This window comes from Podarcis melisellensis (assembly GCF_964234715.1).
Source record: "Podarcis melisellensis genome assembly, chromosome: 2".
In the NCBI taxonomy this organism is placed as follows: domain Eukaryota; kingdom Metazoa; phylum Chordata; class Lepidosauria; order Squamata; family Lacertidae; genus Podarcis; species Podarcis melisellensis.
Window position 1 is genome coordinate 41,109,770 of NC_138529.1, and position 13,217 is coordinate 41,122,986.

At 41.9% G+C, this 13,217-nt stretch overlaps 1 protein-coding gene across 10 annotated transcripts in view; it reads left to right on the forward strand.

Annotated features, from left to right (window-relative positions):
• The window catches only part of WIZ (WIZ zinc finger), a 54,997-nt gene that overhangs the window by 22,209 nt on the left and 19,571 nt on the right, over positions 1-13,217 (forward strand). For 8 of the 10 annotated variants that reach the window (XM_081894926.1, XM_081894927.1, XM_081894924.1 and 5 more), the window contains exons 3-5: positions 6,654-6,714; positions 8,637-11,185; positions 11,435-11,800. In XM_081894926.1, coding sequence (XP_081751052.1) covers positions 6,654-6,714; positions 8,637-11,185; positions 11,435-11,800 — 2,976 coding nt within the window. The remainder of the gene's footprint in view (positions 1-6,653; positions 6,715-8,636; positions 11,186-11,434; positions 11,801-13,217) is intronic. The other 2 variants (XM_081894929.1, XM_081894925.1) reach the window with 2 other exon arrangements.

Consider the following 13,217-nt stretch of genomic DNA (forward strand, 5'->3'; position numbering starts at 1 on the left):
TTAAAAACAGCACACCAGACAATCTGGACTCAGGAAAAGATAACCCATGTTACTAATTAACTCATTATTATTTTTTTGCATTTAGCTCCATCGTATTTTTGGACACAGTCACATGTATTTAGGTGAATAGAGTTCCCCAAAAGGGCAGTACACAGGGCCCCACAGAACAGAAATATTTCACTGAATCCATTACAGAGCTTTTCTATTGCCTAAACATGGCTCTTTTTTCTTTTACACAATAAACTGAGTTAGTGAATGTCAAATGACATACATGGGTTTGTGAACTGCCATTTCTTTCTTTCTTTCTTTCTTTCTTTCTTTCTTTCTTTCTTTCTTTCTTTCTTTCTTTCTTTCTTTCTTTCTTTCTTTCTACATTTGTTAAAAATGTGTTTGTGCTGGTGACATGTCCAGTACTATACATTTGAAGTGTATCCCATTTCTATGACCCCATTTTTGAGACTGTAGTTTTCTAGGTTATCTATAATTGCTTGTGCTGTTGCTGGCTATATAAATATAGTATTTATCACATTTGAAGTCATGACACCTTTTTCCTGATAACTAATAAAATTGTTTTACTTGTAGCGTAATACTTGACTTTTCCTCGTGATTTACGGAAAAGGTTTTTTTTCATTAAGGCTAAATCTCTTGGAATGAATGGCATATTGTCAGATTGGACTTGAGGAAAGCCATTGCGGGGGGGGGGGATGTCCTGCAGAATTTATAAAAGCTTGGGGGGGGGGGAAGAGTGGATGCCAAATGACTACTATGAGTCCTTAATCTATCGTCTCCTCTACTTTTATACGTAAAAAGGAAAAGACAGAATGCTGCCGCTATAGAGGCATTTTGTTATTACTAACAGCAACAAATGATATGGTGCAGCAGCAGATTCCCTTAAAGAAGATCATGCTGATATGCCCAGCAGATGATAGATTAGGTCGAACTAGATGTGACAGCAGCCGTTCTGTACTTTTAAACCTGGAACAGCTTCAGTCACATAGAAACAGGGGGTCTAGTCTTAAAAGGAGAAGGAGCAAGTGGCTGAAGGAGCTGTGGCTTCTCTCCTCAAACACTTTTCTCTTAGCGAGGGCAACTTTTAATGCTGGAAATTCTGCTGGGAGAAAAGTTTCCAAAGGGACAGTGCAGGGTGGTAAGCTCTGTGTTTTGGTGGGGTGAGGATTCAGCAGTGTTCATTCATTCCCCCCTCTTCATTGCTTTTAAAACCAGATTCTCCCTCCCACCCCTCTTTCCATGCCATTGGGCCTGTCCTGTATTCAAACACACAAAATTGTTGATGTCATCTAGTTTGATCTTCTGGGGTAGTTTTCCAAAGTCCCTGTTAGGCTTGGATGTGATCTCTCTGTTGCCATCCGCTCTGATATTTTATAATGTGAACAGTTTATAAATCTTTTAAAATAATAAAATCTATCTTATGGAAGAAGGACAGTAAGGCCAATTCTTTTGAGCATTTAACCAGTGTTTTACATTTTATGCTCTTAACATATGTTATCCAAATATTTATTTATTTTTTATGTTCAAGGCATAGTAATTCATGTACAGTGGTACCTTGAGTTAAGTACTTAATTCGTTCCGGAGGGCCGTTCTTAACCTGAAACTATACTTAACCTGAAGCACCACTTTAGCTAATGGGGCCTCCCACTGCTGCTGCGCCGCCGGAGCATGATTTCTGTTCTCATCCTGAAGCAAAGCTCTTAACCCGAGGTATTATTTCTGGGTTAGCGGAGTCTGTAACCTGAGGTGTATGTAACCTGAAGCGTATGTAACCCGAGGTACCACTGTATCTTCATGTAATATGGTAATTCATGTCCAATGTGCTTTCCATAAACCTCAATCCTGATCCTTCATATATCAGTATTAAAGTTGGCTTTAGTAATTTTATTTTCAAAAAATATGCCTAAGAATCATAAAATTGTAGAATTGTGGAGTTGGAAAGGGACTCTAGGGTCATCTACTCCAACCCCCTGCAATTCAGTGCAGGCTGTTTTTCTTGGTTAGAGGAAGGTAAGCTTGGAATTGTTTGATGCGTTAGTGTCTTTTGAAAAGAATATAAGGATTACCAATTATTTTCTTAAGCAACACAGCTCTGGATCTTATGAACAGCTCAAGACTATGAACCTGATGTAGGCCTGGCAGGGTGGTTTGTGCTAAGCATCAGAGCAGACTAGAGGAGAGGTCAGTTGGAGAACTGTAGCTGTTACATGGTTCACAAAAAACAGTAAAGCATACACCAATATAATGGCAGATAAGATGGCAGATAAGTAGCACTTCTGCATCATTTTAAAAACTCGATTGCTATATCTATTCTTTCATTGAAAAAACGGATCAGATTGTACTATTTAGATTATGAGGATGCTTTCTAGCTTTGAAACTGTGGCTGTGATTAAAGGGGAAAACTGCTGCCTGCGCTGTGTGTGTGTGTGTTGTTTTTCTAAAAACCCACGACTCCCATTCTTGAATATTCAGAAGCAAAGTTTATTTTGGATTACCAGAGAGGTTAAAATGTTCGCCTCTAAGATCAAGACATTAAATTCTCTCATCTCTTGCTGTTTCCAAGAAATGAGGTCTTGCAGCACAGAGTACAGTTTTGTGCTCATCAGTAAGAAGATAAATCGTTCTGTTTTTCCTCTAAAGGAGATCGTTTCTAAAAATAGAAATGCTAGAGCTCTCATGAACAAAAGAATTCCTAAGATCCACCTCTGCCATTGTCCTTCTCTCTTTATCTGTACTTCTACTGCTTTTTCCTTAACAGCTCCATATTTTTAATACTTCAAAATTTACCTTTCTTTGTCCCTTTATAAAGATTGCAGTTCTCTCCAGCTTCTTTTCTCCCTTTCAAGTGAAACTAGCCTACTTGGTATCTTTTCCCCCTGAACAAACAGGACCCTGCTCTTTGTCCACCAACATATTAATTTCATTTTTTTGCTGTCTTGCAAAACACTCTTTAAAAATGTGAAGAACTTTTGGACAGGCAGTGTTCTAAAACTTCAGAGGTGTTATCTCTTTTGGCCTGGATTTCCATCAGGTTTGTAACAGAAATCTGGAGATACTCCATGTCTTGGCTTGAAGATGGTGTATAATAGAGTCTTTCATTCTCTTTCACGGACGTATTTAAGCAGAGGCTGTTTGGAAAAGATTCACTTCCATCCAAGCTACGGCATGGCTGTGCATCTTGAATCAAAGTCTGACAGTGAAGATAAATATGCACATTTGTTGCACGCATGTCCTGCTCGTGGGTTTCCCATGGACATCTGGTTGGCCACAGCAAGAAGAGAATGCTGAACTAGCTAGGCTTTTAATGTGGTCCAAAGGAACTCTTTGTATGTCCTCAGACTAGTGGGAGAGCACTCAGTCTGTTCAGTCCAAACATAACCGTTTCTCCTGGGACAGGTTTTGGAAAAGTGTTCCATTCTGCAGTTGTTCAAAGTATTTCCATTTAAGTGTGGGAGATTCATCTCTGGATGCCACTGATTGCCTTGTACACACCTCCTTTCCAATTCTCAGATTAGTTTTGCTATTGGTTTGGGGTTTTTTTTAATCTTTGATCTCTGTTTTATCTGTATGTGCAGCTTCCTCTTTTTTTTAAGTGAATAGCCCACATGAAGCATAACTGGGAAGGTTGAACTTTCTGTTTGACTTGCTGTTATGTAAGTATACCAGGCAAGCTGAGAAGCTGGCCTGAAGGCAAACTCACACTGATAAAATGCTATATCTGTCTTCGGCCTGGATTGGCACGGGTAACTTTTCCTTCCTAGGATCATTGCAAGTGACTATCACATTGAATTGTAAAGCTTGCCTACCGTTAGTACGAAATACAAAACCTGCTGTTTTATTTTCTTCTCTTTAGACTCTCCTCCCTGAAAGAGAGGGGAGTGGTTGTGGGCGGGAGCCCGAGCACCGCCCAGCAGGGGGTGTTGCCCTGCCTCCAGCTCACCTGGCTGGTCTCACGTCCCCCCCCCCCGGTGGCCACCCAACCAGGTGCCGCGGTGGGGGCATGTTCAGCAGCCTTTTGCTGCAGCGCCAGCCTTTCCCTGGCCTCATTCCTTGTCGTCGTCCCATCACGAGTCACCCACCCTCCACTCCCTTTTAGTTAGGGCTTAGGTCATTGGCCTTGCTATGGACCTTAGGTTGGTTGCCCGGGGGGCCTGGTAGGAGTTTTCCCATTTGGCAATAGGCTTTTTGGTTTTTTCGCCTACCTCGTAGCAATTGTCACAACTTTTGTGGTATTGGTGGGTAGGTTAGGCATTGGAATAATGTGTTGTGGTGTGTCGAAGTGCTAGGTGTGGCCATCGCCTATGCCTTCAATTTTTAGGGGTATTCCGTTAAAGGAATCTGGCGGTCGTGTATTCTGTCCGATGCCTGCTTGGCGGGAGGCCATGGCACGACCCGCGGTGACAGTAGGGGTGAGCCTATAGTTGGATTAGCATCAACAGGTGATGAACCCCTGGTGAATAAACCCACTTGTTTCGATCCAATGCCTAAGCCAATACCTTTTCATTGCTGTAATCAATAAAGTTGTGGCCTTTTCTAGCCCATTAACCTTATATCACATGTCCTTGTGTCTTCATTTCACTTCGCGGGGGTTGGGCCCTCGAACCACAACATGTTCATTGCACTACAAATGTAAACAATGCCTGATATAACCGGGATGCCATTGCGTTTCGAGTCCGTGAAGGCATTCAGGTGCAGGAAGGAATGTACAAAGACTCAGTCACAAAAATGGACGGCGCAGATTCAGGCTTTTTCAGTTTCAACCTGATACTCCTGTCCTGTCCTGTGCTCTCCAGTAGCACTTGGTTGACCCTGTAAGCTCTGGCATTTTGTCAAATGTGCCTCTTCCCTTTAGAGCCACATATTAACAATATTTTTATTTGTAGCAATGTATGTCAGCAAGATGCCACCATTCCTTCCACCTGCCGGTACTCTCAAAACTTTAGAAATTGCCTCAGCAAAAACCTCTGCTGAGTTATGGCCAAACTCCCAACTCTTTTTCTCCCCAGCACTTGATCCCTGTCAAAATAAATAACAGTGTTAGAGAGCAACTTTTATTAGAATTACAGCAGGGGTAGAAAGGGTTAAACTCCCAGTCTGTGATCCCAGTAACCCCCACCCCATGCTATTTGTTGAAAAACAAAACATAGCCCTGTCCATTAAATGTGAAACATATATTCAACACCATGTGTAGTTTGGGCCTTAGTGTTATAACCCTAGTGCTTCTGAGTTCTGCATTTATTAAATTGGTTCTGTTTTCAGTATCATCTCCATTTTATTTGACTAACATCCAGGTATTGTTAAATTCTTATCATCAGTTGAAAGTTAGCGAAAACCCTGTTGCTCCACCATTTGGGGACAAAATGGGTATGAAATATACATGCCAAGTTCGGTTCTTGAATCATGTTAAAACCACCTTTAGTTAGTACAGTGTATGACTTCTGTAGTTCCTCTCCCTAAGCCATTTTATTAGTAGTCAGGTTCTGGGAAGGAAAGGACTCTTTGAGGAAAGAGCCATAGCTCAGCAGTAGAGCATCTGATTTACATGGTGAAGTTTCCAGGTTCAACCCCTGGCACCTCCAAGTAAGGCTGGAAGAGACTCCTGCCTGAAATCCAGGAGAGCTGCTGCCAGTTAGTGTAGACAATAATAGGCTAAACATACCATTGGTATGACTTGGTGTGAAGCGCCATCCTATGCACTGTGGCGTCAGCAACACACAGTTTCCCACTGCAGACCATCTTGCTGGGAATTTTGTAGAATTAAACCAGATTACATTGCACTTTGGCATAGAATTGGGTCCTAGAGCTGTGTATGGATTCTAACAAAAGAAAAGGTTCAGTGGAAGCTTTGGCCAGATATTGGTGGCTGCTTCCTTTTGCCAACGTAACAGAAGATTGGGATGAATCAAGCCTGCATTCCACACAGAACTGGAAGTGACTGAGTGTGGGCATTCATTGCAGATCTAGCAGGTCAAGATATACTATCATAATGTGAGCTTTAGCACACCCTCCATGTGTTACGAGCTGTAAGCAGGGCTTTGTGTCTCTCACACCCACTCCTGTTTTCTGCACAAAAGAAAGCCAACTTTCCAGTGTGGAAACACAAATTTCCAGTGTGGTGGTGCAGTCTGGCTCAAGAGGTGGTTGGTGGGTTGGTGGGTAGGGTGACTTTAACTGTTTGTCCACAGCTATGATACTGATTCAGATCTGGCCATCTGCACCAGCAGTTTATGGGGGGGGGGAGAGAGAGAGAGACTCCTTTTTGCTTCAGTTGAAATTATCTCACTTTGCAGAGGAAGCAAATTTGTATTTTGATACTAAGGCACTAGAATGGGTGTTTGTTTGTTTTTATACTACTTATAAGATGGATTCTTGGACATGCTTTATTTTACATCTATCTTGTTTCATTTTAAACTGCTTAACTGCTAGAATGATTATATATCAAATTGTTGGTGCTTGGGATTAAACAGTGTGGGTTAGAAATCCCATACTAATCCAAACCCGCCCTGAGGAAGGGACACAAACTGGGTGGGTTTAGCTGCTTGGAAAGCTTTATAGCTATAACATTACATGTTTTGTAAAGTACACTTGAAGCCCCAGTATGCTGCACAAGTCAGGCATATGATGCTGCCTTTTCTCTCTTGCAGATGAGCCCAATCCTTCTCCTTGTGCTGTTGTCTCAAACACAACTCGCAAGAAGGAAGCCTGGTAAGTGTTGAAATTGCTAGAGGAAGAATTACAGGGCTTGGCATTTTTAATCTCTGTGGGCCAGTTCCCAAGGTCTTTCATTTGTATTGCAACATCAAGCTTAGTATAATACCATTCAATATAACATGTGTGCCTTCACTCATGTAATCCTTCCTGGAAAATTTCCCTGGGTTCTCGTTTTGAAGTGGGTCATAGTCAAGTCAGAGAAGCTTGCTGCTCAGGTCATTGGATCAATGGATAGAATATATACCTGCCACTTGATTATTGATCCTACGCTGAGCGATGAGCAGTTGGTTATAAACATAACAAACAAACAAACTTGAAAATAAAATCTGATAAATCAGTGAGACTTGTTGCCTAGCAAAGGCACATAAGACTGCAGTGTGAGCTCAGTCTCTAGGCCTTTATGTTGCATGAAGCTTCAACCATTCATTATCAGATTTCTCTACTCTTCATTGTTCTATGGGCTTGGCAGAGGATATGCTGGCTCCATTAAGTGCTCTTGTTTTCTTTCCCTGCCATCTGGGATGACCTTGGCCAAGGAAGATGTTGAAAGTACTTGCATTATGGAACTCCGATGAAGTGTATAGTTCATTTCAGACAAGTCTGTCTTTACTTTAGCCCAGAGAGAAAACAATCCAAACATAGCTTCTGCTGAAAGAAGTCAGCATCCAAAAGGCGCAAGGAGTCTAAAATGAATGAGTACAGAAATTCAATGGTGTAAATTGAAAGTACAAAAAGTAAAACGATGATGGAACAATGGCTAGGAGGTGGGACAGCTTCAGATCCATTAACCAAACATTTTTAAAATCATGGTTAGCACTGGGCATTTTCTTCCCCCTCCCCCAGAAAATGTAGATGTGTGAGGCTCTAATCTGGATCTGGACTATGAAGCACCTCAAAAGTAGTGTTTACTGCAAGTAGTGCTTTTGGGCAGCCAATAGTAGATGGGGAGAACAGGGTTTTTTTTGTCAGAAGAGGCATGGAGAAAAGAGAGTTAGAAAACAAACCTGCTGTACAGCTGCTTTTTCTAAAAATAAAAAAAAAGAATCTGGGAAGTGACAAGCATGTTTAAAATAACCTGTGGTTTGGCCCTGTGACTTTGCTCCAGAAGCATCATGGCAAGTTTTATATCTCTTTAATGAGGTAAATGGTAGAAAACAACAGCAACAAAAAACACTGCTAATGAATATGGCTCATGACCCAATGGCAAGTACTACAGAGTCGCTTAGCAAAATTAAGGCTGTTTCCAGTGCAGGAAATGAAAGGTTTCTTTTGGATAATTGAACAATAGTAGGTTATGAAGGGACAATGTAAACTTTAGATAGCATTATCTAGTTAGAAACATATATGAAGTCCTGTCTCTTTATGATGATAAAGTGACTAAAATTGGCTCTGAGAGGTACAAAAAATTAAAATTATCACAGTCTCTGCCTTCCGATTTAAAATATAAAGGCCATACTATGAAAAGAGAAAGATATATAATGAGGGTAAAATAGGAGAATTCAGAAAAAGCCAATTTTAATACAAAATACTTTATGGTTACATAGTAGCCAGATAGAATAGCTACTGAGGTGAAAGTGCTAAGAGAAGAGGATCCAAATGGCAGTAGCCACCAACAGGTTGAGCTGATAGAGTAGGGCTTTGAGGTGTTGTGTTGCCTTTTGTGAAGAGGAATGATTCATCTGAGAATGTTGTTGTTTGAGTGATGGAAGTGCACAGGGAGATGTATACAGGCATTTGAAATGTTGCATGCACACCAGTTTTCCATGCAGCAGCAAAGGGAGGGCTGTGTAGAATGCATGATCTCAGCTGTGACTTAAGAGTCAATAAATAGTTCATGATTATAAATGCATATATCTTTTTAGAGCAACAATTCAATACATTTCCTGTAGCTGATTTTTGTTGACTGTTCTTTTCAGCACCAAGGCAGAAGACCGTTTAAAATCCAGGAAAGGCTGTTACAGAGCAAAATCTAGGGGCTCAGCAGATCAAAGAAGCACGACTGCCTTGTGGGATTGCTCTACACGGGAGACAATGGGTAGTGTCTCCAAAGAAGAAAGCACTTTAGAAAGACTCCCTGGTTTGAAGGATTTAGCAAGCTCCAAGGAAGCAGCACGGAAAAATAATTCTTATCCAAAGGAACCCACTTCTGCAATGGAACCTAACATTATAAAAACTGTGCAAAGGAATACGGATGATCTAGAAGGGGAGCTTGAGCCTTTAGACCCTGGCAAAGCAGCAGTGGAAACTTCACCACCCCCTCTTGGAGCACAGACTGTTAGTGGGGATGAAAGACACCATAGCAATGAACCAAAGCAGCTAGAAGCCTTCAGCAAAGAGCACTTAGACAAAAGGCAAGGGTTGGGAAAGAAGGGCTTTCGGAGGCTTGACTGGCTTTCTGAGCACAATGAGGGGCTAAGGCCTCCCTACAGAAATGTAAATAAGCCAACAGATGTAGCAACAAACCTGGCCGTTAGGGGACAGTCTGCACGAGAAGCTTCTTTGTTAGCTCTGCCAGTATTTAGAAAAATGCAAAATCCTCACGCAAGTAAAGCAAGGACTGTTGAGAGTGCACTCTCCCCCAGGAAGGGGCAGGCAATGGACTCCGATTTAGCCGAAGTAAGTTCTGCAAACACTGCTGAGTGGGCATTACAGATGTCGGGGCATCAGACAGCCACAGACCTTTCTGTCCGCAAACATGCTTGGACTGCTAATGCCGGAGATGTTTCGGAACGTGTTCCTCTGCGGTCTGTGGAATCTCCTTCCTGCAGCACCTATGATGACACAAGACCCTATATGTGCAACGCCCTGGTGGAGGAGCAGGGGAAAGATGGCGCAGCGCAGGAAGAGGACCCAGCTGTGTACACATGCATTGAATGCAGCATCTATTTTAAGATGAAGGAACATTTGATGGACCATATGCTTCAGCATAACAGGGGACTAGGGCTGGATGAAAGCAGAGAGGGCATTGGAGGTCAGTGTCAGTTGACCTGTAGTGAATGTGGATGGGCTTTTGGGGACATTGGTTCTCTAGAGCAGCACAGGAGACTCCATCAGGAGTCCAGAGAAAAAATCATTGAGGAAATTCAGAAGCTCAATGAATTCCCAGATGAAGGCCGTGATGCCAGGCTACAGTGCCCAAAGTGTGTGTTTGGAACCAACTCCTCTAAGGTGTTTGTCCAACATGCAAAGATGCATGTCAAAGAGAGGAAAGATCAAAGTTTGAAGAATGTGAACTTGTTTGGCAGTTCCCGTGGTAGTGATCCACGGGACAGCTCCATGCACAACATATATAGTAGACATTTCAGGCCAAATGATCATGTACCTCAAGTGGCGCATGCACACAGTAGCAGCAAAGGTCTTAGCACTTGCATGCTTTGCAGCTTTCCAGCCCCAAATGAAAACATTTTAAAAGAACACATGAAATATGCTCATTCCCACTTGTCCTGGAACACGGAGTCTTTTGAAGCAGATGTAAACCAGCCTGGAACTAGTAGGGATGCCTACAGCCCTAGCAGGTCAGGCCGATTTTCAGAAACTGATTATTTGAGCAAAGCAGGCAAACATTTCCCCCAGTCCCACTGTGAAACCACGTCCCACTATGAATCCCTTCATGGCTTCACAGTGGGCCACCAGAGACTTAATAAAAGCAATGGCACTAATAAAAAAGAAATCCCAATGCCTGGTTTTCGGGCTAGGAAACGAGCTCCCTATAGCTCTTCACATAAGATCTTGTCTACTCTTACCTCAGCGAAAGCTTATTCTCCGCATGCCCTGAAACAAATAAGGAATAAAAGCACAGCACCGCCACTTGAGACTGAGAGAGAGAATGCCAAAAGCCACCCAGGTGGGCTGGAGGAACTCCAGCACAAATGGTTACCCGTAAGCGATATTAGGAGTATGGAAGAAGAATTCCCTTTAGCAACAGAAATAGAGTTAGCAGAGAATAGATATTTCAGGCCTGTTGCTATTCCTCAATCTGCTTTGGACCTCAAAAGGAATTTCAGGGGCACTTTGAAGGCAACAGATTATCCAATAGCATCAGCGGGGCAGCAGCATCAGTTACGTCACATGGTCCCCATTGTTCTTGTTGATGAGATTAATATTTATCCCAGAAAGATGAAGCGGCCCAAGATGAAGATTCTCAAGAAAAAGATGTTGCCTCCTTCCCAAGAGTTTGGAATGGATGAATCCCTTCCCTTAGGCGTCTTCCTATTAGATTCCTCTTTAGAAAGCTCCTTAGAACTGGATGATCTTCTGGATGCAGATTCATTGATGCTGAAGAATGAGGAGAGGAAATGCCCGTACTGTCCTGACAGGTTCCACAATGGGATTGGCCTAGCCAATCACGTGCGGGGCCACCTGAACAGGGTGGGTGTGAGCTACAATGTCCGTCACTTCATCTCTGCAGAAGAAGTGAAAGCTATTGAGCAAAAATTTTCCTTCCAAAAGAAGAAGAAAAAAGGTAGTATGTATTCAATTTATAATTTTTTCAATTTTTCTAATATTTTTCATTCCTTGAAGATGGGTATGTATGTTCCCATATTTTCCCTCTCAACAATAGATGTTATAGCATCTCTGCAATGTCTAGTTTTCATAGTTTGGGTTTTTTTAAAAAATAAATAAATCATGTGATCTAGTGGGGGTTCTTTGAAAGCATTTATTGCCTGTTCTTTATGTTTTAATATGACACTGATTATTATCCCCTCTTTCACAGTTGCAAACTTTGATCCAAGTACTTTCAGTTTAATGAGATGTGAATTCTGTGGGGCTGGCTTTGACACACGTGCAGGATTATCCAGCCATGCCCGAGCTCACCTGAGGGATTTTGGAATCACTAACTGGGAGCTCACCATCTCACCAATTAACATTTTGAAGGAGCTACTAGCCAATTCATCAGAATACCCTATGCTTCAGTCTGCACTAGGAACAGATCCTTCATCGCCAAATCAGGAGAGAGAGATGCTTGGGTTTGGGCCCTGCAAAAGCACGGCCCCCATATCTGAATGCAGCATTTCACAATCACCTTTCTCCCCGTTCCCTCCTTCCTGGGGAGATGAGCCCATGCAGCCCTTCAGAGATGGTAAGCAGTTTCAGAATTTTACATGCATCCTGGAAACAGTACTAATCTTAGTAAGCATGCTACCTCCTAACCCTGCCTGGTGATAACCTTTACAGAACAACCTGAAGGAAGTGATGGTGATTATTATGAACTATAGTGATAAGCAGAAGTAAAACACAGGATTCAGACATTTCCCAGGAGCCCATGGAGAGGAAGACATCTGGATGTTCCAGGGAGAGGATGGATTCTGATGTCCATCTTTCCTTCCATTAATGTGTTGAGTGTCTAATTGAGATGTCATGCAGTGGCCCAAGTCTTCCCAGAAGTCATAGACTGGTCTAAGTCCTACTTCAGGGAAGGCTTTTTGAGATAAAGGGGTGTATATATAAACACACACATGTCTCAATAAAAGACAAAGTGTGGGAGCAAAAAGAAAGAAACAAAAGTGTCAAAGCCTAAAACTGGTGTGTGGGTGGGAATGAGAAAAATATTGGGTGGAAGTGAAGATGAAAGAGGAACAGAGCAGAAAAAGATTAAGTCAAAGAAGAATATATAAAGGAGGGGAATAGAAGAGAAAATAAATAATGATAGTTTGTTAAGTGAGAGGATTGATTCTATGGGAAGTGGATGTGTTAACCAGGACCACATAGGAATGCATATGAGTTGGGTAACATTTTTCTTCCTGACCTCCTAGGCAAATCACCAGACCAATTTTTTAAGCAGCCAGTCGTAACTGGGTGCTCAGGTTTTGCACCCCTGATGAAAAAGTAGACTGCAGATAAAAAGTAATGACTAATCTCTCTCCCATCTGTAGTAGGAAGTGTTCAGTTATTTTCTCCAGTCATAATATGAAGTTGCCTCAAAATCTGATCTAAATCTAAAATAAATAGGAAAATACATCATGTTGCCATTCGGCTACATTTCAGGCCAGCCTATTCTGACTTGGGCTACCCCCATTTCTAACTGTGACAACTTAGGTTCTTACTATTAGATTTTTGTCTGTACAGCTTGTCTACTCTGGGCATGGTTCTGAGGCTTTCTCACTGGAAAAACTTTCATGGGGCAGAAAGAGACTATAACAAAGTTGTCATGGATGTTACTTAAACGATAAACCGCTTCACATACACAGTTCTACAAGGGTATAATTACTTTCAATCTCCATCCCATTCCTATTATTTTGTATTCTTTAAGCTTTCTATAAACAGTATTAAACCATTTTCGGCCAGTAGTCTGAACTTTGTTCATTGGTTTGAAGAATTGATGAATATTATTACATTGTAGGCGCATGGTATTTAGCAAGTGACATATTTGTGGTCTGTAATACTAACTAAGGTAGAAAATAGATGTCTGCATAGTTTGTTCTATAGGACTTGGAATGTATTTCTGATCCCAAATCCCATCTTGTCTATGCTGTTTACTGAAGTCTAAAGAAAAAGGT